The 24,874-nt window shown below is 41.2% G+C and overlaps 1 protein-coding gene across 6 annotated transcripts in view; it reads left to right on the top strand.

The window, feature by feature from the left end:
• mctp1a (multiple C2 domains, transmembrane 1a) overlaps positions 1-24,874 on the top strand; it is a 153,356-nt gene that overhangs the window by 99,868 nt on the left and 28,614 nt on the right. For 5 of the 6 annotated variants that reach the window (XM_059337990.1, XM_059337989.1, XM_059337991.1 and 2 more), the window contains 6 exons: positions 1,913-2,015; positions 2,944-3,046; positions 3,643-3,744; positions 4,280-4,354; positions 6,696-6,815; positions 14,665-14,781. In XM_059337990.1, the coding sequence (XP_059193973.1) occupies positions 1,913-2,015; positions 2,944-3,046; positions 3,643-3,744; positions 4,280-4,354; positions 6,696-6,815; positions 14,665-14,781 (620 nt within the window). The remainder of the gene's footprint in view (positions 1-1,912; positions 2,016-2,943; positions 3,047-3,642; positions 3,745-4,279; positions 4,355-6,695; positions 6,816-14,664; positions 14,782-24,874) is intronic. The other variant, XM_059337992.1, reaches the window with a different exon arrangement.

Below are 24,874 nucleotides of genomic sequence, written 5' to 3'. Positions count from 1 at the left end.
AAGTGTTATGCTAGCAAAGTCTGTTCACAAAGCAGCATGGAGAAGTGGGCTCTTAAGTCTATTGTCTTTTGTCTATTTTAATGTATCTTGTTTTCTATCGTAGGAGTCATAGCTGTCAATATCCACTTCAAACGCTATACATCAATAGAGCCCCACAAACAGATATGAAAGGCAACACCTACGGCTCAGCATTGATCACGGTGACATTTACTTTGCACACCCACTAAATGTCCTGCCCTTGTCACAACATTTGAAGAAAATCACACCAATCAATGACACTCACACACACACACACACACACACACACGGACGGACGGACACACATAAGCACGTACAGAAATGTGGCGGGGGGCTTTGAACTCAATCCCAACTTTATCGAGTCTTATTATGCAACATTGCCACTTTACCAACATTTCAATATTCTCAGTATTTTCCATGGGAATCCGTTTGGGACATATTTTTTTTAAACTTCCTGACCCAGTCTTTTCAAGTGATAAGCTTGAACAAACAGCGCAACGGCTCCCAACAGTTTTAATAAAAAATAATGATCAAAGCCTGAATTAAGAGTTTTGTTGTTTTTAGTTCATTTTGAGGCAATCGAAGGGAGGTGGGCTGGCAGGCATGGGGAGCTGGTCTCACTCCTTTCTGTGTACAAAGAAATTGAAATGTGAGATGTTAGTAAACAAATAGAGAATATATAGGACATTACTGGTTTTGATTATTATAGTACAGTACGCTATTCTCAGGAGGAAAAAATAACTCTGTGATTATGTTTATTTCTCCTCTCGGTCTCTCTCAGCCTCTCTCTACACGGTTACATAACTGTAGTAAATTCTGAATTGAAAGTTTTGTTGGAATGAATTAGCATTAATGAATATGATTTATAGTGAGCCATAAATCATATCTATGTTTTATAACATCTAAGGGTCTTTAAAGTTCTCACACAGTGTATTAAAGTTTTATCTTTTGGCAGCGGCAGGCCACTCAAATGATTTCATATGTGATCCTAAAGTTTTTTAAAAATAATTTATTCTGTAGGATAAATCTATATTTTGTCATATTATGTTTTGTTATTATTACTGTGAAATGTCACTTGTGTTATAGTGATTAAACCACCTTTGCTGCCAGTGTTTGAAACTGTGCATTTCCCTGTAATAAACATAAGTGTTAAATTTCAATTTTCATATCCAAAAACCTTTTCACTGTTTGTATTCATTTGCATTGCTGTCAATATAACAAAACCAAAAAGGATGAGGAGGAAATATTTTCTCTGTCACTCTTTCATCATTTAATTCTTGTGTTATTTTTGCTTTCACTCACTTTGCCGCTGCCGTCTCGCCGCTCGCTTGGAATCGCTAATCATGGACCAGCTATGTTTCTCACACCGCTGCTCGGCTGTCTTTATCTTCTACTTTGAACTTCTATGGCCTTCAGAGCCTCATCACCGTCTGTGTTCTCTGCACCATCCATTCTCAAAGTCTCCTCTCTCTTTTCACTCTCCCACCCCCTCCTTGTGACTGCCCAGGGCACAGTTGTCCTGGAGCTTATCTTCTAGTTGTCCATGTTCCCAGGGTGTTGATAGAAACGGCTTGCAGCTGTTCCACTGATATACTGTTTTATAATGTATATATGGCATCAGGGCTAAAAATGAACGGATCATATTATTACAGCTCTGATAAGTTCAGGGTATTGGAGCTGTCATGTCGGAGTAGGGGAGGATGCTATATACTATCTGTGTTAATAATATGAGGGACTGGAGATAGACAAAAGCTTCTTGGAATTACTTAAGATTCTCGCTTTCCTTGAAACCTCAAGCTAACTAAAGTTTAATGTCTCCTGTATTTATGTCCCTCTTTTCACTGAGAAGGTCACTCTTGTATGCCTTTTTTCCTTTTGTCTTTTGGCTCGGCAGGTAAGAGTGACCCATTCTGTGTGGTGGAGCTAAGTAACGATCGGCTGCAGACGCACACTGTCTACAAAAACCTCAACCCAGAGTGGAACAAGGTCTTCACTTTGTAAGTGGTTTATCCAACATCCACATGTCACACAATTTGTATCCACTGCAGTAATGAAAAAATTACATTATTGTATCTTTTAATCACAGGATGATAAAGTCAGAGCAACAGTCTTATTAAATAATATAAAATATATAAATAATTACAATAATTCTAAATAATAATATATTTTAATTAATAGCAATGTTCATGTTTTTTTGTTTTGTTTGTTTGATTTTCATTAATTCTTGTCTGATCTGAGCTTTGAAAAAACACATTCGGATGATAGTTTTTAGTAAGAAATGCCTTTTTCATTAAAAAGCTTTAAACTTAAAAAATGCTTATTTAATAGTGCTTTAAAATGTGTTGTATGTCGACAGTAAATCCAGGGAATATATTAATAGAAGAGAAAAAAATCTTATCACAAATTGCTATAATTATTAAAACAAATTTTTAAATAAATAGTTACACTGAGGCTATAGTTAAATGTTAATGTAGATCTAACCATGCATAATTTCTAACATGTGAATTTGATATAAACTTGTGAATTCCCAGTCATAGGAAAGGTTAATTTAGTCATTCTTTGAGTGCACATCTTTCTCACAGCCTCCTTTCTATCCATAACATCAGCTATCTTCTCGCTAGCCTAGATTTCAAAAGATGACACGTCTGAGCTTTTACACGTCCTGTTCTACTTAGCTCATGCAGTAATGTAGTGAAGTATCACATAAAGCATGTTAATGGTGATTTTTATGTCAAAATAATAGAGCATATTTAAATATAAGGCATTTGTTTTGCCTCATGTAGCGTTTCAGATTTTAAATTGTTTTCTGTGAGTCTTAAACATTTAGAGAAGCATATGCAAGATGTTATAGCTTTCACTTTGTCTCAGTTTGTAACCCATATTTCATTATCTACGTCATTGGTGTTGTCTTTGTGTGTGGTCCAGTAACGTGAAGGACATCCACTCGGTACTTGAGGTCACTGTTTACGACGAGGACCGAGACAGAAGTGCAGACTTCCTGGGGAAAGTGGCTATTCCTTTACTAAATGTGAGTCAAAGTCGGATCTCTGTGTGTGTTTCTTCTTCTTCTCCTTTGGGGATAATAGAGAGAACATAGGGGAACGGAAAGAATGAAAACACACAGTGGAAGATATAAAAAGCAGAGGTTATTTTTGCAACTCCACAGATGAGACTGTTATTATTTCACAAAGAGAAAGAGATGACAGGAAGGAGAAAAAATGGAAGAGAAGCTAAGGAAAAAAAAGAAGAGATTGATAGGTGAGAAGAAAGAAAGTGAGGGGATGAGAGATGAAAATGACACTGATCGAGAGATGGAACGATGCGATTTATAGGAAAAAAAAGATAGACAGAAGTGTGTCTCTTATAGTTGAAAAAATATAGATGGCCTGTGAAAGTACTGTGTCTAATATATCCATGCTCTGCTGTACAGTATGATTCCCCAGGATAGTTAATTTCTGTTTGACAGAGCCGAGCTGCAGTGGGTAATGAACAGGTACTTGTCAGAGTTGCCACAGTTGTTTTGGGTTCCCTGTCAGCGCCAGCAGCTGGGGTTCAAAGGTGGCCCGGGGAGCCGATTCAGTCGGGTATTGCCAGACAGACGCCTGTCATGTCCCTCTCCCACAGATCCAAAATGGAGAACGCAAAGCCTACGCCTTGAAAAGCAAGGAGCTGACAGGGCCAACAAAAGGGGTCATCTTTCTCGAAATAGACGTGATTTTTAATGCTGTAAGTCTTTCTTTAGCTTTTTTTGATTCTCCTCCCTGATTTTTTTTTATTTTGCCCCCCACCCCCCATTATCCACTCTCTCCATCCCTCTCTTGTTCTCTCCAGCACCCCCCCTCTCTGTACGCTGCTGTTGTCTTTATTCTGTTTGTCCCCCTCCCTCCCTCGCTTCCATCTCATCCCTCGTCCCTTGTCCCTCGTCCTCGTTTTGGCTTTAATTATCGAAGACTCCCTCTCAACAGCCTTTGTTCGCCCATTCACCATCGCTGTGTGTGTCCTATAGCGGCCATCTTACAGCTTTCTCTCCCGCTCTCTCTAGCCTCTGACATGGGGCACGCTCTACGCATGTGCTGCCAGAACCATCACACAACGTGTTAAAAAAACCTTCAAGATAATTTTTAAAAGATCTATTTAGTTCCCTGCTAATTCATTATCACCATCTCTGTCGTTTTATTTATCTATATTACTTTAAATTTGTGTCATTTCACTCTCACCGTTTGCTCTTTATGACGCTGTGTGTGCTCACTCCATCCTCCAGGTGAAGGCTGGTCTCAGGACGCTGATTCCCATTGAGCAGAAGTATATCGAGGAGGAGCCCAGAGTGTCCAAACAGGTACATCAGCAGCCAACACTTATCTTCTACCACCTCGCCTCATTTTTATCTGTGTCCACCACTGTACCCCCTATTCTGCTTAACTGTCTGAAGCAAAACCAACAAGCCTGGAGAGTGGCATGTTGTAAACCACAACAACTGTGTGGGCAAGATACAACAGGATGATTGAAGGAAAAACAGCATTTCGTTTCTTTTTTTCTTCCCTCCTCTCTCCCTTCTCTCATCTCTCCCCCCTTCGCATCCACTCTGAGTGGTGAATAGAAATGTCAAGCTGTCAGCTCTGGGGTGCATAAGTAGATTGGCCATCCTTATAGTTGGCCCTCTTTGCCACTGCTGCTTTGCACTTCATTGTCACGCCGCTCAGTGTGGCGGCACCACAAAGGGCTGAATAGTAGGGGCTGGCCCACATCAGACATGTCATATGAGTGACCGTTTGGGCTCAGCAGTCAATGCTGCGCCATGCACAGCCGAGCACAGCCCAGCACAACAAACACCAGCTCCCAGCCCTCCATCTATTCCCTTCTTTCCTCACTGATTCTGCCTCTTCTGTTGCTCTCTGTCTCGGCCCGCTCTCCATTTTTCTCCCAAGTGCAGAATCTTTTTTTTTCATCTCTATTTCACCTCTGACTCATAGAGATGACCCATGTCAGCGTCTCGCAATGATGATGTCACTGGCTGCTTTAGAGGGATTGCCCCGTGAGGGCTCTTTTGTGTGGTAGCAGCTCCCCTGCTGTCGCTTGCTGCTTAGCGTGCAGACACACACACATACACAGTTAAGAAAAAAAAAACCCACATAAGCTGCCTGCCAAACAAAACCATTTAATTGTAATTATGACATTTGACTTAATAAACGACTTCTCCACTTTTCTAAGTGTTTTTAAGGAATAACTCAAGGCAGTCTGTGAAATAATTCATGAAAAATGAAATATTCTTATCAAGGCAGTTATGGCAATAATGAGCCCAGAAGAGTACAGCATGTACATCAAGTGCATGCGCTGAGGAACGTGGAAATGGATGATTCACAGTCTTGCTGTCCTCAGGGTCTGTGTGTCCCCAGCAGGACACCATACAGTCATCCCCAGTTTGGCAACAAAAAGCTTCACATAATTATACATAGAGAAGGAGGAATCCTCCTCTCATCTAGCATCAAAGCAGCCAAGCCACCCCTAACCACATGCAAATCCACCCGGAAAGACACATACACTCAGACAATAGACTTAACTGTAGTGCTACAAGCAAAAACTGTGTACCCACAGTATACACACATTCAAACACACACACGCAATTTTCCAACGAGTAAAATAATGGCCTAGAATTTTTTGAACAGCGATCTGCTGAGACAGTTTGTCCTTTGGGAGCACTTTCTCCTGGTGGTGACCTGATTGGGTGGTTGGCGTTCTGCGCTGCTGTTATGCTATTCCCTGAATGGTTGGCAACCCATGGGGAGGACAGCAGTTAGCCAGCTCTCTCTCATATCTGGCCAAAATGCACGGAGAACCCTCAGGGAGGAGAATCCAGGGACTGTGTTGGAAATTGTTATTATTGTACTTAACTTTATCGCTGGGAGAGTAGACTTAAAGAAACATTGTGAGTCAGCTTGTCACACTTAAAGCGACCGTTTCTCCTGTATGCTGATCCACATCCATATATAGCTATTCAGAGAAGGAAAACACACGAATGTCCTCATGGTGTCCTCTGTGCTGTAATGTTGTAATATTAAAGCCAAAGTGAGGTCAAAGCTGCAAATCTTAAGTTATGAAAGTTAATGCTCCAGTTAACTTTGCAAAGTGACAGCAGAATGACACACAAAGGGGGTTTAACTTTCTGTCATAAAACCTACTGTCTTTTTACTTAAGGTGCTAATTATATGATGTAACCTATTTACTTACTAAATTGTGACAAATTCGCAACATAAAAGAGAAAAAATGACCTCTTTTAACAGTTTGTCCTCACAAATGTCTAGATCAGAGATGGGTTGTAATAGCTGTGCTTATGTTTGTAATAATAATGTTGCTCCTGTTTACTTTGCCTTTTCATAAAACTTTCCAAACACTTTACATGTGCAACTTGAAAGTCACAAAACCTTGATGTGTTTGAGTTTTTTCCAATTATACAGCTACTTGTCACACAACGTGTCATCATCATAGCCACATATTCACAGCATGTTAAGTCTGTTTTTATTGAATGTCCATATGTTTACCTGGTGCATGTACCATTTTTAAAATGGAGTGATATATCATGTTTATTACACCATGCTGTTTTACTTGCTACAGCACCTTCCTGAACTTAAGTGTTCACATGTTTTTTTCAATTATGTTTTTCGTTTTTGTCTCCTTTTTAGCTGCTGTTGCGCAACTTTAACAGAGTTAGACGCTGCATCATGTTCCTGATCAACACAGGCTGCTACATCAACAGCTGCTTCGAATGGGAATCACCACAGAGGAGCATCTGTGCTTTTATAGTACGTAGAGGAGCACTGACACAAACATGTACAGCACCATAAGTGGTAGGATATCACAAACAATTTTTCACACTTAATCAGGACCTTTAAAAAAAAAAAATGTTTTTGTGTACAGTTTATACACCTTAATTATGTTTATGGCAAGAGATTTTTATTATTATTTTTGGTGTATTCACAATTTAACAAAGAAGAAATGCACATACATTAATTAATTAATTAATTGGGCATACTATTTGTAGGAAGAATTACCTCAAACTTAATTAAATGAACCCCACTCACATTCTTAATAGACCAACAATAGTCATATATTTTACAGAATACACCTTTTATGCCAGTTATGTACTCACACACAGCAGGAGAGTAACATGTTCACAGAGGCTGTAGGACCATTTCTGCTAACAAAGTATGGATCCTTCACTGGTAATTGCACACTCTATCATGAGGGGTTGTTGATGTCTCAAGCACAGTTAAGTACATTCCCACACTGTAACCCCCTCTACGCACTGTTACTCACACACTCAAATATCTTGATATGATAGTCTTGATTAAAATCCTTTTCTGGCTTTGTAATAAATGTAAAAACACACATTGTACATATACATGGCAAGTGTTTGTTTCGGCACTCAGTTGCTGTGAATGATTGAAGAGTTGGTGTTGCAGCTTAAACATTATTTCAAATGAGGCCCTCAATAGTTAGAAAGTGCAGCTGTAATGTATTGAAGTGTAACAAGCTGTTCCTGCAGACAGTAGAAATGGCAGCTTCTTTCTCTCTTCTCCCATCATCCTCCTCTTCATCCTGTCTCTCTCAGTCTCTCCACCCTCTCTCTCTCTCCCTCCTGTCATCTGTGTCTGGTATTAAAAGGTGAAGTGTAATTGGACAGCAGAGCTATCAGTAAAAGACATTCTCCTGCAGGGCGGTGAGTGGCTGCATGGAGGTTCCTACCTTAAAGATGACAGAGCAGGCATTTAATCCTGTCTGGTTTAGTGTCCTGACTTAAGTAGCTACAGGACAGGTGGACCCGCCCCGCCCCAGCCCTTTACCATGGGGGCACTAAGTGTCTCCACAGCAGACATTAGACATTAGCAGCATTTGGCTGTCTGACACCAGTTTCATCTCTGCAGAGGCTGCATGTGTGTGTTTGTACAGCAGGTCACAGTGTCATCACAAGACATGGGTCAGAAGAGACATAGTATTGATCAGTTAACATTTTCCCTCTGTGTGTGTGTAAGCGCGCTCATGTGTGAGCCTGGCGTGCGTGTTTGCATTTTCTCTCTTGTAGGGCTGAACTGGGCGTGAGCCCCCCTTATCTTTTAGAAATAAATGAAAATGTCAGACAAAAAAAATGTCAAGGAATTCACAGAAAACAAGGTCACCTCAGAATTGCCAATCTACATGGTGAATAGAGAGGGGAGGATGCAGCCTTGGATAGTGCAGCCTCCATGTCAGCACACACAAACACGCACATGCACATGCCTTGTATAGCCCTTCACCTTTTTTGAAAACACTGCGTATAGTACATCCATTTCCTGAGTAACAGTGCCGACTATTCATATTCTCATTGTACTCACTTAAATTCAAAGTATTCAGATGACGATAAAGGATGTATCTAGGCCAAGGACGTAGCGTTTTATAGTTTATAGAAAGTCTGAAATTTAGGTGTCATTGTGCTTTTCCTCTCTTCCCCCCCTCTCGCTCTTTTGGGAGTCTGTTATCGTAGGAGTGTGCACTTAGCTAAAAGCATCAGAGTATTTAGGGCCTCTCCTCTACACAGGTACTCCCTCCCTTCCCTTCCCTTCCATTTCTTCATCTCTCTCTCATTTCTCCCTCACTTTGAGAGGCCTCTTAATCACTTCGCTCATCTCTTTAAGTGGGTTTTTATGGGGGGCCATCTGGCCAAGGTGGTGCGTTCATGAAGGTGTACGGCTGTGTGTGATTATGGGCATGTGTGTCTGTTCACATGTGCACGTGTGTTTCTGTCTGGCTGTCTTTCCAGACAGATGTTACACTTAACTTTCCAACACGGCTGTAGCTACAGAGGTGGAGTTGTGGGCAATTCAACCTCTAAACTAACAAATGTGTGCACTTTTTAACTGCTCAGTAAACCTGAGAGGGGGAGGATTTAACTGTGTTGGTATATTTGTGGTATTTTGTGAATGCAGAAGTACATCAAAATGCAGTGTGTCACTTCACAACATTCCCTCCATAAAAACACTCAAAATTTTCTTCATGGTCTCTGACTCTCCTTCTGCCCGATTCTGAAATGCCAGCCGCATGTACACATCGCCCATTAGTGCCAGCTGTGATTAGTGTGTATGTTGTGTGTGTTTTGTGTGCATGTGAGAGAAAGAGAGATATCACATAGTCTCACATGCAGCCTTTCTCTCTCTCACACCCACACTGCTGTCACCCACCCATCCCGACAGTGAATCAGCCACCGTGGCAGCTTTGCCTGAGGCGTTGGCACAATGGACGGGACTGGAGTTACCTCCTGTCCTGCATGATGGGTGGTGTCTGTGTATGCGTGTGTGCGTGCGTGTGTGTGTGTGGGTGGGTCTCGGTGTCTCCGTCTCCCTGTCTCGGGGTTAAGCGTCTGCTTCCTCTCCCCACACCTGCAAGCTGAGTGTCTCTCCCTTCTATCCCTCCATCCATCCCTGTTCCTCTTTATCTCTCCCTCCCCTCCTCTCCCTTTGCCGTCTCTCCAGGAGAGTTGAGGCCATTGTGGGGCTGAGCGGTGTTGGGTTCTGTTCTCCTGCTGCTGCCAGCTCTCCCCACGGCCCCTGCAAGACAAGGCTGTTATTGCCCCAGGGACCGCAGGCCTCAGCAGCTCTTCCTCCAAACAAATTTGCTGTAACTTTATCTGCAATTGGGCCCTGAATTGGGAGCAAATAGAGGCAGCTTTGTGAAGCTCGGGGAAGGGCGAGGGCAGCGAGCTGGGGGTTGTTGGGGAGGCAGGGGAAATGATACCGGGCTCTTTTATGTCAGGCAAAGTAGGACTCTTATCAGGAAGAGAGCCCAGACAAGGGAGCTACTTCTAGAGGAAACTGGAGCACCTATCACCTGCTTTGCATTTAGATAAAAATTCACCCTGCTGAAATAAAAAAGGGAAAAAAAGCAAAGACAGGTACAGAAGCAACTATTGGAGTGTCTGCGGGTGTGTATGTGTATGTACGTGTGTGTGTGTGTGTGTGTGTGTGTGTGTGTTTGCACATGTCTGGCTGGCAGTTTGATACACATACACACAGTGCAAAGACGCCATAGCAGTCAGTGGTACACACCACTCCAGGTCTCTTTAAATTGCTCCTTTGACTCCTCTTCAAAGAACCTGTCTAACTTTTAAAAGTTTTAAAGTCGGGAGTTCGTCTTTGCCCACAGCAAGGGACAGCTTTGAAAGATATACTTTCACATTTTACTGCTCTCCTGATTTGCAAAATGAATGATAGTTGAAATATAGTGACATGACTAACAGAGAATACCAAGTCAGAGTTTAATCACCAGAGATAGAGACTCTACAGAAAATGTGTGAGGCCTTTTGTTGAGACGTCAGGGAGTCAGCATCGTCACATCTCATAGGTACCTGTGTGCAGTTTCATTACTGTGGCCATAAAATGGAGGATTCTTTGTTTTAATTTTTCATGTTATTACAAAATGACTGGCTTTGACACATTGGGCTTAGTCATTCAGGCTGCTTTTTTATCGGATGAACAGCATTAATTGTGCTGTAGTTCCATATTCTGCAGGAGTACAGCAGGGGGCAGTCTAGCACCACTGAATGATGGGTAGGTCCGTTCACAAACAGGACACAGTCTCCCTCCCTCTCTCGTTTCCTCGAACTTAACAGGACTTCTAGTTGCTATCTGGCAACACTTAGTGCCAGCATGGAAATTGATGTGAGAGAGATAAAGGGGAACTCTGAAATCCAAACTTCAGTTTCACTCCACTGAGACAGAGCAGGGGGAAAGTTAGCCTGGTGTGTGGTTAATGTAAGCCAAAGTACTGAATATTACCCTCCCACGGTGCCGTGGCTCAGAGCCGTAAGGACGCGGGTTGTGTTTTGAAACAAATAATGCAAAATACTACTCTCAACGTGCCGCACTGAGTGCTTGAATAAATCATTTTGACTTCTGTATTTTGTTAACATTTTTAATATCTTCTTCAGGGGATTTCTTAATATTAAGAGAAGGCATCACAGATTATAACTGTAATGAAATTCAACAACAGAGACTTGTCAAAATAATTTAGTTTACTGATTTTGTGTATTGGTATTTTATCCCAAATATTACAAATTATACTGCCATTGTTTTACTTTGTTCATGTTTGTGATTGTCTATTTTAATTATACGTCTCATTTGAATTTCAGCTTGTGCTTAGATGTGAAGTTTGCCCAGTTCAAATATAGCCTTTAACTATATTTGAAATGGTTTAGCAGATTTGACAGTGGAAAATATTGTTTTACTTTGTTTTATGACAAGTGAATTGTTTTTTTCCCCTAGAAATTTCAGTACAAGACTTGTTGAAGCACAAATTATTTTAATGGAAATGATGGCAGAATAGATTTGCTGTTTAGAGGTAAATTGCTGAAAGTGGTTTTTGTGACAGAATCAGATGTCCACTGCAGAAGAAAAAAAAACAATTGCTACTGTTCTTTAGTAGTTCAGATATTACAAATAATATATTATACAATAGTACAATTAGTATTAGAAGGAAAAAAGATGGTGCATCTCATTTTTGTTTCTGTTACACATTTATTTACATGCCTTCAAGACTAAATTAGTTTATGAGCAAATTTTTTATAATATAGAAGCAAATACACAGAGAGACTGTTAAAATTAATATTTTTATATTACCACACAGGTAACAATTCAGTATTAAACAGAAAAGCTTGAGTTTTGCATGCTGAGCTTCCCTCTGTTTGCGTGTGAGATATTCACTATGGACCATCACTGATCACTACATAATGTGTCTCTGACCACACAGAGTCATCGGCAGATTATTCCCATAGACTTCATCTGGAGCCTCATTTGGCATTTTTCCCCCTTTTTTCCCATTTGGTCCAGCATGTTTTCATCATTGTTTTTTTCTCCCCACCTTTCTCTGGTCACTGACATCCACAGCAGGCTCCTTCGCACTCCCTCTTCCCCAGGCGAAGAGCCTGCTATCTGGTGTAGCACGCAACGGGGGGTGGCTGTGATCGCCCAGTCCTGGTGGAAAGGTCCAGGCACTGCAGGGCCCCTATTACCCAGCCGGGGGGCACGGAGATGGGGCAGGGCTGGCCACTGCTGAGCCTGGGTGTCCGGTTCCTTTAGCTGCCAGTCAAAAGTTTGCCCTCAGCTACTATAACCAAATGGAGGAGAAATGAAGGGGGACGGCAGGTTAAAAAACCTCAGGCAAATGGAGAAGAAAGCAAGACTAAAAAAAAAAAAAAAACATAAAAGAGGATTTTAAGGTTTCATATAAACCTAAGGACAGTGAGGAGCAATTCATTTGTCTGTTGTGTGATAACGATAGCATGAGCGATTAGAGAACCAGACGCTTAATATATTTACCATACAGTATATTATATGCCTACTGTACAGTATATTTATAGCAGAGAGCTTGAAAGGAGCACTGTGTGTATCTGCATGAAGATTTTTCTAAGTGTGCAGATATTTATAGCTACGACCAGAATAGGTTTAAAACAAGTGAGCTCCTTTGTTTGTTTGACTGAAGATATCTTTGTGCACCTCTATTGCACGTTGTTTAGTTAGAGATTATTCCAGTGTTTATCAGTGTTACAGATTTGTAAATTCTAATAATTTGTAGGAAGATGGATAATTTTAGAGTGTTTATATTTTGTGGGGAAAACTTGTATTTGAGCATGTTTTGTGTTCCGAATGTCTGTTGCTGAGCTTACACAGTCCTAACAGCTTTTTTCTGATGTATGAAGGGAAATGGTTGTGTTGCTTATTAGTATACAAATATGAATTATTGAATAGTTTCTTTCCAATTCTCCTACACAGCTGAATCAGAGAAAGGCTCTTTGTATTTGAGAAAGTGAATTTGAGCCTGAGAGAGACAGAGAAAGATTTCAATCCTTTTGGGAGATTTGGTTGTTGTACCAAGGCCATTCAGGTTTATTTGAAAAAATTTTTTTAGCTGTGAGCATTATGCAAATGTACTGGACATTTCTAATGTTTAATTTATGTCTCTGTTTGCTTTGTATACTCTGCGTCTTTTAGTTAATTTTACATGAAGTTATAGCTCTATACAAAAGTTTGGATGAGAGCTTTTCAAACTTTTTTTTTTTACAAGAGAAGGGGAAAAGTTGAGGAATTGTTTAATTTTGTTGTTATTGTAAAGAGTTGTTTGCACTGATATTCAGATGCATTGTGATTATTTGCGTGTGTGAGTGCGTGCATGAAAGGAAAATGAAACACCGACGGCACAGAGCGAGTGTGTGTGTGCAGTTTAGTGTCCGACTGGCTCCACTACAGTAATAGCAGACCTGCGTACACACTCTTGAGGGGCTGTTGAACCTCATATTCACATTAACCTTAGACTGTAAACACAATGAAGAGCTTGTTTTTTACTCTACGCTCTCTCTCTCTCTCCCTCTGTCCTTTTCCACACAGAGAAATAAAACAATTTCATTTTTGAGTATTAAGCTTTCTGTCTTGTTGATGTTGTTCTGCTAAACAGGATAGATCATAATTGCTACACAGACCAATAAATCTGCTTTATACAGTAAGAGTTTCAATTTCACCTTTCTTAAAAGTTTCCCAACAGAAACTGACTCTTAAACATGGATGCATTTTCACACAGAGTAATTAATTCCAAAGCTTCTTTGCTCATATTTGAAATAATGGATTTTTTGTACTTGAAATTGATAAAGATGTTTTGCTGGAAAAGATTAATTATTTGGCATGGCTTGCACTTTCAGCATTTGTTATAATTGCTGCTGAAGTTATATCAATCATAGAAAATCTCTGTATACTTACACGTAAAAGTATTAGAAGAGATAAATATTCTTTTGTTCTGTTTGTTTCTGACGGATTTAATTTTAAGAAAAAAATCCAAACTTTTCTCACAGTTGACACAATGCTGCCATAAAATAACAAGCATCCATCATTTGCAATTATACTTTCCCACATATATCTTCTCCTGACTGACTGCTGTTGTCACACGCTAAAGAGCCCTGCCAAAAGCAGAATGTGGGGTTTTAGGAAAGGTTAATTTTCAGATGCTACTTTTCTTGTTTGGTGATGAGAGGGGAGGTATAGAGGTTATGGTTTTGGCAGATGGGTGCAGAGAAGGTTAGAGATGGGGCATAAGAGTCTTTTGGGGTATGAGAGAGGGTATTGGGGCTTGGAGTGACAGGGTTAGGGACTCTGGGTGTGGGGTGTGTGAGGTCAGATGCTGGGGTGTGAGGTGGAGTATGGAAGGGTCAGCTTTGACGTGCTGTTGCTGAAAACGGTACATGACCTCAGCTTTGGGGATGATTGGCATGGACGAAAGAGGCTCTGACGGCTCATACTCATCCTCCACATCGTCCTGCTCTTCAGCTGAAGGCCCAGAAAGCCTTGAGGGTCAGGGTGTTGAACCTAGGCTCACCGACACCAGGCCTTTACCTTTTGTTGAAACCCTGTCTTATTTTTAGGCTTTGTTCCCTGGTGGTTATGATTCTGCATATGAATGTGTTTGAATGTGTATCGTATCCAATCGCACATATGGCCGGCGTACATTCTCAGGAGTTTTCCTCGCGAGGGTCAATATGGGGTCTTGAATGTATACATTCTTAGCTCTCACTCTGTTCTCACTTTTTTGTTCTCAATTTTCTTTTACTGATTGTTTTGCCTTTTTCTGTCTCTTCAGCTTTTTGTCATCGTCGTTTGGAACTTTGAACTCTATATGATTCCTCTGGCTTTGCTCCTGCCTTTGGCCTGGAACTACATCCTCATCGTTTCGGGGAAGGATACCAGGCAAGATGTGGTGAGTAACCCCGTAGCTCCTTGATATCCCTCCGCCTTTCTTTCATTTCACTGTAAAAGCCTCTTTGCACACAATGCGGGGTTAAAACTCGGACACCATTGTTTCATAGAGACATTACGCTTTTGTTTTATTTATGACATTAATCACATTAACATGTTTTTCATTCCTTTGATGCCAGGCTTAATACATACAGTGCATATTTGTGCTGTAAAAGATACGACAGGTGATTACGATCAGTAAAGATGAGTGAAAAAGCATCATACTGGTTTTTTTTTTAAAGAAACAACAAGATGAGCATAATACAAACTCATTTTAAATAAACCTTTTGATTAAATTGCACAAACTTTGAGCAAAATTAGAATTTAATTTGAAAAAAAAAATCTCTCCGGTGAATTTTTTAAGATTAAAAAAACCCCTCCATCTGCCCCTTGAGCAGCTGCATTCTCAGTGCAATCTCACATTTCTCACTTCGTCTTCTTTGAGGCAAAGAAAAGGGAGAAATAATAGGCTGTCACCTTGAGCTACGTTACGCCACTTACCTGGTAGTATATTTATTTAATTCATTTATTTTTATCTCTTATACCAATTAAATGATGTCAAAGCAATGTCATGGAGAAACAGACATGTTTTAATCATGGCCAGGCACATTTGGAGAGTAGAGAGTGAAAACGAGAGAGAGAGCTGGACTATGGAGTGAGCGTGAACAATGAAGTGATTAATTTTAATAAGTGCCTTTTTCCAAGACTCAGTTGGAAATAACCAGTTAACAGACCTCAGATTTTCTTGCAGTCTCTTGCCTTCTATATGTGTATATTTATCTCTTCATAAGGATTCTTTGGGTTAGATTGGATTGGATTTGGAAGATATATTAAATTCAATCATTATAATGAACCAAATCTCATTGCTTTGTGTCACTGTAATATTGAACATAAAAATGGAATTAAATATGAGCTGTACATAACTTACATCACAGATTTATTTGGTAAGTCTCCAGAGCTAAGCTTCTGTATTTATAAGCCTTTATTTACATATTTGTTAATTTAAAAAGTTGACAATAAAACCAGCAAAAGACAACCCTATATGAGACCGATAAAAGCTGTCTGTTACTTGACAACATGCCAGTGGTTTTTGGTTCATACTGGAAATTGGAGTGCTTAAACTTGGTATAGTCAGATAAATCAAGAATTAAAGTTTTGCAATTACGCTTAGGTGCACAGACAAAATTAAATCATTTTTTAAATTTGTGAATGACAGACTTTTTTTCAGAGGATATTTTCCTTCGCCTGTAGATGGCGACATTGCTTGACAAAAAAAATCACACATGCCTTAAGACAAAACCCGGCATGATGATTTGTCCCCCCCACCTGCTGCTTGTATTTATCCAGACCTAATGATATTCTTTTCCCATGCACTTCCTAATTAAAATGAGGCAACAAAGGTTACATATTCTCGTAATGTGCCACTCACTTCACATACGAGTATGTACATGTAACTCCCACTTCATGCAAAATTGCTTTTCTCTCCTTGAAAGGGACTATTGTGTCTCAAGTACCTCAGGAATTGGTTGGAACATTAAGACATGTTGATATTGTTGATACTCGTAAGACAAGTGTCTTTTAGAACGGAAATACTTTTCTGCTCAGTTCTACAAAGTTCTCCTATGCTCAGAGATGGATGGAGATCACACTTATTGCTGTACTGACATAGGATCTTTAAGTTTCACTGTTTTTAATATTTGATGCTGTCTTATCAGCAATGACATGTACTTTCACATTTAGACTGAAAATATAGACCACGTATTTTAAATTAAATTTAGCCTGGTGTCTGCAGACCTTGTTTTGAGCAGTTTCATGAAGTAATTATGTTAGAAGGAAATTGTTCCTATTGTACATGAAACTGCTCAGAACAAAGTCTGTGGATTATCTTGACTAAAGAGTAATGGTTTCTGGATTTTCTGCTGTTAATTCAAACATTTCTATTTTTATTTTTGCAAATGCAAACTGCCATAGAGTTCCATTATATGCAGGTGAAAGCAGACATCTCTTCAGTCAATATAAAACTTCAACTTGCATCGAAACAATCTATTTTGATAAATAGAATTACAAGTTTTTCATTAGGGATGGACTGTCCCTTTAAAACCTTTTCCACCAACAAAAACCAACAGTATTTGCTTTTTTTTTTTTTTTTTAGCTTTAATTGAATTTCTTGTAGCTCGTTTTCTGGCTATTTTTTCCTTCCCATTTCTTTGCTCAGTTACAGACAAAGCTGACGGGCTCTGAAGATCACTTCATTATCATCATGTTCATTGTGCGGTTTGGTGCGGATCACCAAAGCCAGGCATGTTCCTTGGACATAAGAGTACTTGTGCAAAGTTTCATATCTGACCTCCTTTCAGTTAAATGTCTCCACGCTTCAATATAGGAACAACCAGCAATGGCTTTAAGTGAGTGTTTTGTGCCCTTGTTACAGTTTGGCAGCCCTGATATTTGTGGGCTGGAGAGTCAGTGCTGCGATTGGCTAGTGGAGGGTATGCAGAGAAGTTGGTTCGGGCTGCTGGTGAGATACTCGGAGGCAAATACGCGGTGCAAGAGAACGGGATATCAGCAGCATATATGTAGTATAAGTGCATGTGCAGGTGTGTGCATGGATTCTGAATATTGTGTGTGTTATTATGATGGTGTTCTGCTGTCTGTTGTACTGCTGTCTAGTCTGGTGTGTGTGCATTTATTCCAAGGTTATGATTCAGGCACAACTAAAGTGTCGAACTACAGTTGCATGTGTGAGTCACTCCAGGTGTGTTTGCGTGGTACTTCCCTGTGTGTGAGGGAAAAATACAGTGTGTGTGCATAGAGATAAAGGTTGTCTGTGTGTATCTGTGTCTACTGTGTGTATGCATACACAATATATCCGATGAAAGTGGGATTAATTGTCAAAGATTAGCACCATTAATGCTCCTTTTTTTGCCGCTGTGACAGTCGTGCAGAACAGTACAGAGCAGCACATGCGACACAAAGAAGATTCTCTGACAATCATCGTCTTTCTCTTGTCTTGGTGTTGCAATCTCACTACCTCAGGATGGGTGAATGTGATGAACCCTCTCTCCAAGCTCCATTATCAGCTCTCTGCCTCTTTTAAATTGTGATATTACTGTCTTAAGTTTGAAGACATACAGCTAAAGTAACATGGTGTAGGCATTCATTATATTCAGGCATTTGTGCAAATGCTGCACACACACTCTCTAACACACACATTCATACACAAGTATCCCCCGAGTCCTGTCCCTGTTTGTTTTCAGACAGAGTTTCCCAATCTGCGTCGGTGCAGGGGGGATGTGGGTACAGCGAGCGAGAGCATGCAGTATCTGCGTTCTTTGCTTCCTCTTCTCCCGGTCCCCCGGATTCCTCTTCTGAGTCTTTATCAAGCTGAAGTCATGGACGACTCACTGTTTCCCTCTTGCACTTGGCAGAGAACAGAGAAGAATAGAAAAGAAAACAAGGGAAAAAGGCTTTCTAATTACTTTAAACAACACACCAAATTAAAGCATTGTGCTGAGCCGAGCAAGGGTCAGCATCCGGAGCGCTGCGGTTTTCCAGCAGTCTGGGGTGAGGGTAATGCCAAAGGAATCTCTGCTGAACTCAGTCTGAAGGGTGAGAGAGAGAAAGGGAGGGATATGGTGGGGGGAAAAAAGAGAGAAAACAAAAAAGTATACGCTTGAGTACAGACTTCCTAATGAACTGAAGGGCCTTGCTTCATCTGATGGGTTCAATGTGAGGACCCTTCTCTGATTTTACACCACAACCACAGTCCATAGCCCTGTCTATAACAAATAAACAAGCACAGTGTTCTCTACACGCTGTAATTCACCACTCAGGGTCACTGAATGTTGTGTGGTTACATGCTGCTTTGCAAACAGATCTCGGATCAGCGCTCCTTACCCTCGCCCCAACCTTGACCAGTACCTGCTAAGCAGTCGAAGCATCCTCAGAACAGCGATTAAAGGAAGCGATGCACCAGCAAGGTCGCCGACCTCCTCTCTTATCATGTAGCACTCTGACCTGTGAACCCTGACTCCTCAACACTGTTAGCTGACCTGTGTGTCATGCTGTAACATGCTCACTGAAGCAAACAAACAAAGAAGAAGGCCTTTTATGCTTCTGAATATATGTGGAGTATGATAGTGTTTTGACTATCAAAGCTAATAATGTACCTTGGAAGAAGGTCAATCCTGTCTTTCTGCATTTGTGTGGAGTCCCCTGTTGTTGGGAGGTGAAGGGGCACTTTAATGACACAACTTCTCTCCATCTCTACCTTGTTTTGAAACCTGAAAAAATATGGGACTTAGATCCATCCCAAGCTTGTTGCAAAGGAAGCTGCCAGTAGGCTGGGCTCGGTCAACCAGAGGACAGGCAGCTCTGCTAGAAGAGAAAAAGGCTGCAAGGCGTATATATGTGCGCATGTGTGTATCTTTTCACAACAGTGTGTCATATCCATATGTGTGCCTGCCTGCATGAGTGTATATGATACACATTGAGATTAAGGAGCGGAGACACATCCCAATAGAAATCCTTCCTTGCTGTTCTGTTGGCCCAGAAAGGCCCTTACCAGATGTTGTGAAGGTGTTAATTTCAGTGCAGGCTGTCGTAGAGGGCACATACGGAACATGGTGATGTCTCTTTCTACCACGGGATGATGGGCAATTAGGCCTTGTCACACTGGAGGACCATCATCTTTATCCCATGCTTCAGACCATTACATAGATTCACCCACTAGATTCCAACTCATTACAGAAGAGAAGACCCTAATGGCCTGAAGATACTTCACACTCACAGACATGGACAACTTTCAACCCACTCTACATCCTGAGTTATATAGCAGTTCAATAAAAACAAATATAGTTTCATCTCCCAAATTGAACTTCATTTAGATTAAAATAATTGACTACGGTTTCTGCTTAGATTGTAATTTTGTATTTGTTCTACTTGTTGTAGTTTAGTCTTTACTTTCTTGACTGTGAAGCACTCTGTGTTGACAGGAGTATATTGTTCATTAGTGTAAAAATATATTTTTTTTATTTCCAAGACAATAATAATATCAGACTTTATTGCAACATTGTGTCATTTCTAGAATAAGACTTCATTGCCATTTTTATCTTTTCTATTTTCTCCCTGATTTTGCATCTCAAAAAAACTTTGTCTGTGCCTCTAAACACACTGAGCCTTGACATCTGCCCTCATTAAGAGCCACGCACAACACAGGTAGAGAAGAGTAAATATTAGGAAAGCTGGAAGAAAAAGAGGAAACGCTGCCTATTATACCTCGACTCCTCCAAAAAGTCACACCTCCACTTTTTCCCTATAAAACCGCAACTCTGGAAAGAAAAGGAGAACGAGAAAAGGAGATGGAGTGGGAGCAGGAGACAGAAAAAGACAGAAAGGCATTCAGAGAGATGGAGCGACAGAGGAGACGGAGGCAGAGGAAAACAGCGGTGGATGGCAGGCACTCCTCAGTGCGGAGTCAGACATGGCAGTTGGTGACAGGTGACAAAATCAAAAGGTCATGTCACTTTTAACTGGGAGCGCCTGTGCCCCACTGATTTCCCCCGTGCCGCCCCGGCATCACCGTGCTCATCTCTGCTCCTCTCGCTGCCTCTCTGTCTCTGCTAAACTGGCAGATAGGATGGCAGGCTGGCAGGCAGAAAGACAGGCGACGGGCATAGTTTGAAGCGGGACGGGAGCATCGGGAGCATCAGGAATGCCACTGCAGAATCCTCCAAGCCTCCCTTTTCATCATGTTGTCTCTCTTTCTCTTCCGTTTCCTCCATTTGTCTAACTCCCTTCATCACACTGAACCTTTGTAACTGTCTGTGCTCTTTGCTAACAACGTCAGCAGCTCGGGGTGTCTGCCTCAGTGCTTGTTGTTGTTTTGTCTATACAGTACACCCGCTGTTTGCAAGTTTTTCAGCTTAAACTTTGAGCTTAAGCCTACAGATGTGAGTGTGTTTGTGTGCAATAGATTGCACATCAAGTATGTACCAGCTCTTACCCTCTTTTCCACGAGTGAGAATGAAAAACAATAAAACACAGCGTCATGTGTCTGAGAAGGACAAACATCTTATCACTGAATTTACTGTATTTACTGACTGTCTCAACAATGCTAGTGGTGCATGTAAAACCGTGCTTTCCTCTGGATAGCTGCTGAATCCCTGTCTAAACACACTTGCTGATTTGTCAGCAAATAAGCAATGAGAAATATACAATGTGTACATTGCTATTCAGAAACTCAATCTTTTTCAGTGCTCACAGATTTGGTGTTGCTTTCATGAATATGGAGTCACCCTTCTCACCCCCACCCCCAGCCTCCAGCTCCGGTAGCACCCCGGCTTCACCCCTCTCTAGCCCCCTGCTGGGTGAGCCCTGGCTGGGGCAGTGCAGATGGAAGGGCCCCCCTCTGAGGGCCACGGCTCTGACAGCTTGTGAAGGGCCCGCGTGGGTCAGCCAGGCTCAGCCAGCAGCCCTTATCAGACGCACAGCCCTCCCCCAGTCTGCAGAAACTGTGGTGTAGGCAATATGCACACGCACTCACACACACATACACATACACTCATGGGCAGTGCATACCAAGTAGGGCCTTGAGATCCCCCAGCCAGCCAGTCGGCCAAACCTCAGCAGCTGGAGAGGTTAAAACCCCCTCACGTATCAAAGAGGAAGAGCAGCAGGAGGATGGAGGGAGGGAGGGATGGAGGAATGGGAGAAAAAAGGAGGAGAAAGTATATCTTCATGTTCGCCGGGATGTCTGCCTCAGCGTCAATTCCCACTGCGGCTGTCATTGGGAAGGTTAGGAGGGGAGATAGTGGAACTCAGCCCGGCCAGGGAGCGAGAGGGGCGAGTATAGATGCATTTCAGAGGAGGGGTGAAAATGATGTGGCTACTACTTCAGGTAGTAGATTTTTACTTTCCCCTCTGTGGAGCATGTGTGTGCACTTGTTTCATTGATCCAGACAGGGTCTATTCTTGTTTACTTCCATGAAAGAAGCATCTGTCCACTCAAAGCACAGTTTTTTTTGTTCCTCACTTGCCAAGTCAGCTTTGAGCTCTCTTGTATCTCCCGTCCCTTGTAGTGTAGTTATACAACTATGGATAAGAACATCTAGTTATTAATTCATTATTTGAAGTTAATGCTTGGAATGCTTTCCAGGGTTATCCTTGCTTATAACCTGTTTAAAACTTGTTTTGGCTCTATTCACATTGTATTACTTCTACTTCTAATCCTCCAATATCAAAGCCAGAGTTAACTTTGCTTGAGTTAGGGGAGTTTACAACTGGACATGAATAAATATTAGCCAATTGTAAATTGAAGACACTGTGCTTCAGATACTGCACAACTACAAAAGCCACCCTGACTTAGGATTTAGGATCACCTTTATTATCACATTCAACAAAACACTACAGATCAATGAGACTATAAACAGAAGGACACCGTAATGATCCCTTGTGACCCTAAGAGCTTGCTCTCTGTCCTTCAATAGGCACTAGGGGTGCTGTTGTGCTATCGACTGTGTGCAAGAAGCTCCCTGTGGAGGCAAAGGGAGAATACACAAACTTCCCTCTCGGGAATCAATAGAGTAACAGAAATTTCCACCTGATCGACAGCTGTTGAAACGATTTTCTCTCTGCTATTCCTTTTTACCGCTCTTACAACTTCTTCATCACATCTCAATCAGTCTGTGCTGCAAATACACATCAGATCCAAACACACTCTGGGATTTTCTCCTACCTTAGATTCCTCTTCTTTTTTTTCCCCCAGACTTTATTTAAATTCAGTCCCGGAAGCTTTTAGCTAGCACTGTGCACTTCATCTGGGCAGAGTAACAGAGCAACAGTAAATAGGAAAGAAAGAGCTGGCTCTGTTAGGCTGAATGTAAATAAGATGCAAAACATAGGACCTGTAGCTGTCAAGTCACCAAATGAAATAAAGCAGTAGTCATAATGCGATGGTGCACTGAAAAAGACACCAAAAAAATACTACACAACCTCTGATTTTCATAGTGTGATTAAAAATTAAGTCATTCATCCTAGGGATGTCATAGTACCAGAAATGTAGTAGTCGATACCAATACTGATGAAGTTCCATAATTCTCAATACCCAATTTGATTAGCTTTAACATGGTAGCCATTAGCATTCCTCTATTGCAAACATTGGACGGAACAAAGTTGTAATGGATATTTCAGGGTAAGAAATGGAAGGATAACACTTTATTATGTTGTCAATGTAACATGAATTGAAACTCACCTTGAAATCTTTGAATACATCTGGATCTCTGTCTTTGAGGTGCTTCGTTTAGTTGGAAATGTTTCCTCCTTTTTTCTGAAAAGTTCAATGGGACCATTTGCATACTGGTTTTTGCAAATCTATTATTAGTCCCAGTACTGTTAAAAAATGAAGGACCATGATTTTTTTTTCAGAACAAAAGCATATGACTCTCATATGACATCCCCATATCAGACATGATAAACCTCACCCTACATAGTAGAAGGGTTTTTTTTCTCAGAATGAAGACACGTAAGGACCAATTCAGCAATCCGCTATCAACAGACAGATTTTTACTCTCGTAATGTACTTCCTTTCAATGCACAAAAACTGAGTGTAATAGCACAGCTTGTGTCGGGATGTTGGCCAATACAACAGAAACTTAATTCTCAAGAATCAGCTTTTTAGCTATAAGCCACTGAGGCCAAACAGATGTATTTACACTTTCACAGCCATTTGAACTCTCAATGTCATTGTACTCACTTGTATTCTTTGTATGTATTTTATATTATCACCATCTTTGTATGTATTTATGGGGCACAGTGTAATCTGTAAGAGTAGCCTGCATCATCCCTGTATCATTTGAATAGGTCTGAATATGTTAATCCCCACCTCAGTAGATATTGAATTGACTGGAGCAGCTCTGCAGGCAACGTGAGCTCTACACGATCCTGTCGACAGCAAGGCTTTGATGCTGCCGTGCTGTAATGATAGTAATTCAAACAACATGATAATGGGGGATAAACAGACAAATGATATCATACACCAAACAGGTCTTAGAAAGAGCGAAAGAATGAGACAAATAGAGAGAGAGGTAGAGGAAAGAAAGAAAGATGTTTGGAATTCATCTGCTGCACAGAGGTAATTTATATCCTCCCTTACTGAGACAGTAGCTTCAGTGCGCACATTTAGCCGTGGCAATCTTCAGGGCAGATGACATGTTCCATGTCTTTTTATTTATTAATTTTACACTGTGTCTCATTGCAGGAAACATGACTTCTCTCTGTAACCAGAGGCGATAGAGGAGAGAGAGCAAAGCGGAGAGCAGAGGGAGACAAACGACTCTATCATTCTCTCTGTCTCTCTAGGTCATGCTTCTCCAGCTAGCTCATGCTCATTCCCTTTGTTTAAAGTTTGGAGCGTGTGCCAGGCGTGCCCTAGTAAAGCCTCTGTGTGGTGGAATCCATTATGTTTGTATTTTGGCACGGGTGAAAGGATTTGGGAGGAACCATGATGACTTTATAAACAGTTATAGTTCATTTGTTTAGAGTTTCCAGCAGGCTTTCATTTTACAGTATCATGTCTACATCTTTTGCCTCGGCTGAGTGCAAGAATTCCCTCTCTGGTATTTGTATACCGTAGTAGTGAATGTATTCTGTATCAATCAAGAGATTGTGAACTGGGAATAGTCAGGCTTATTTGTCCCGACACTGATGGAGTCTGAGTGAAGCGGGAATAACCAGTTGCCGTACAGTTAAAACGAGGGGTGCCATGCATACATGCACAACACTTTGCCCTAGTGACTCAGAGCTATTGATAGAACACACACACAAACACACACACTCTCTACCCTCTCAACTCTGCTGTTCTGAACTCCTCTTTGTTTGTGTGGGAAGCTGCATTTACATAAGAGGCTTATGTCAGCCGCCACATAGTTTCCCCCCTTATTCCAATGAAAAACAAAAAGGACAAAAGCTATTGTCTTGTTAAGTAATGATTTTTGGATTTCTCCAAACTAGTTTGTGCTCTTCTGGAGATGGTTAGGGGGTTGTGGTGATTCTGAGGC

This window comes from Centropristis striata, chromosome 7 (genome assembly GCF_030273125.1).
Source record: "Centropristis striata isolate RG_2023a ecotype Rhode Island chromosome 7, C.striata_1.0, whole genome shotgun sequence".
NCBI classification, from domain to species: Eukaryota; Metazoa; Chordata; class Actinopteri; order Perciformes; family Serranidae; genus Centropristis; species Centropristis striata.
This window is presented reverse-complemented; position numbering and strand designations above follow the sequence as displayed.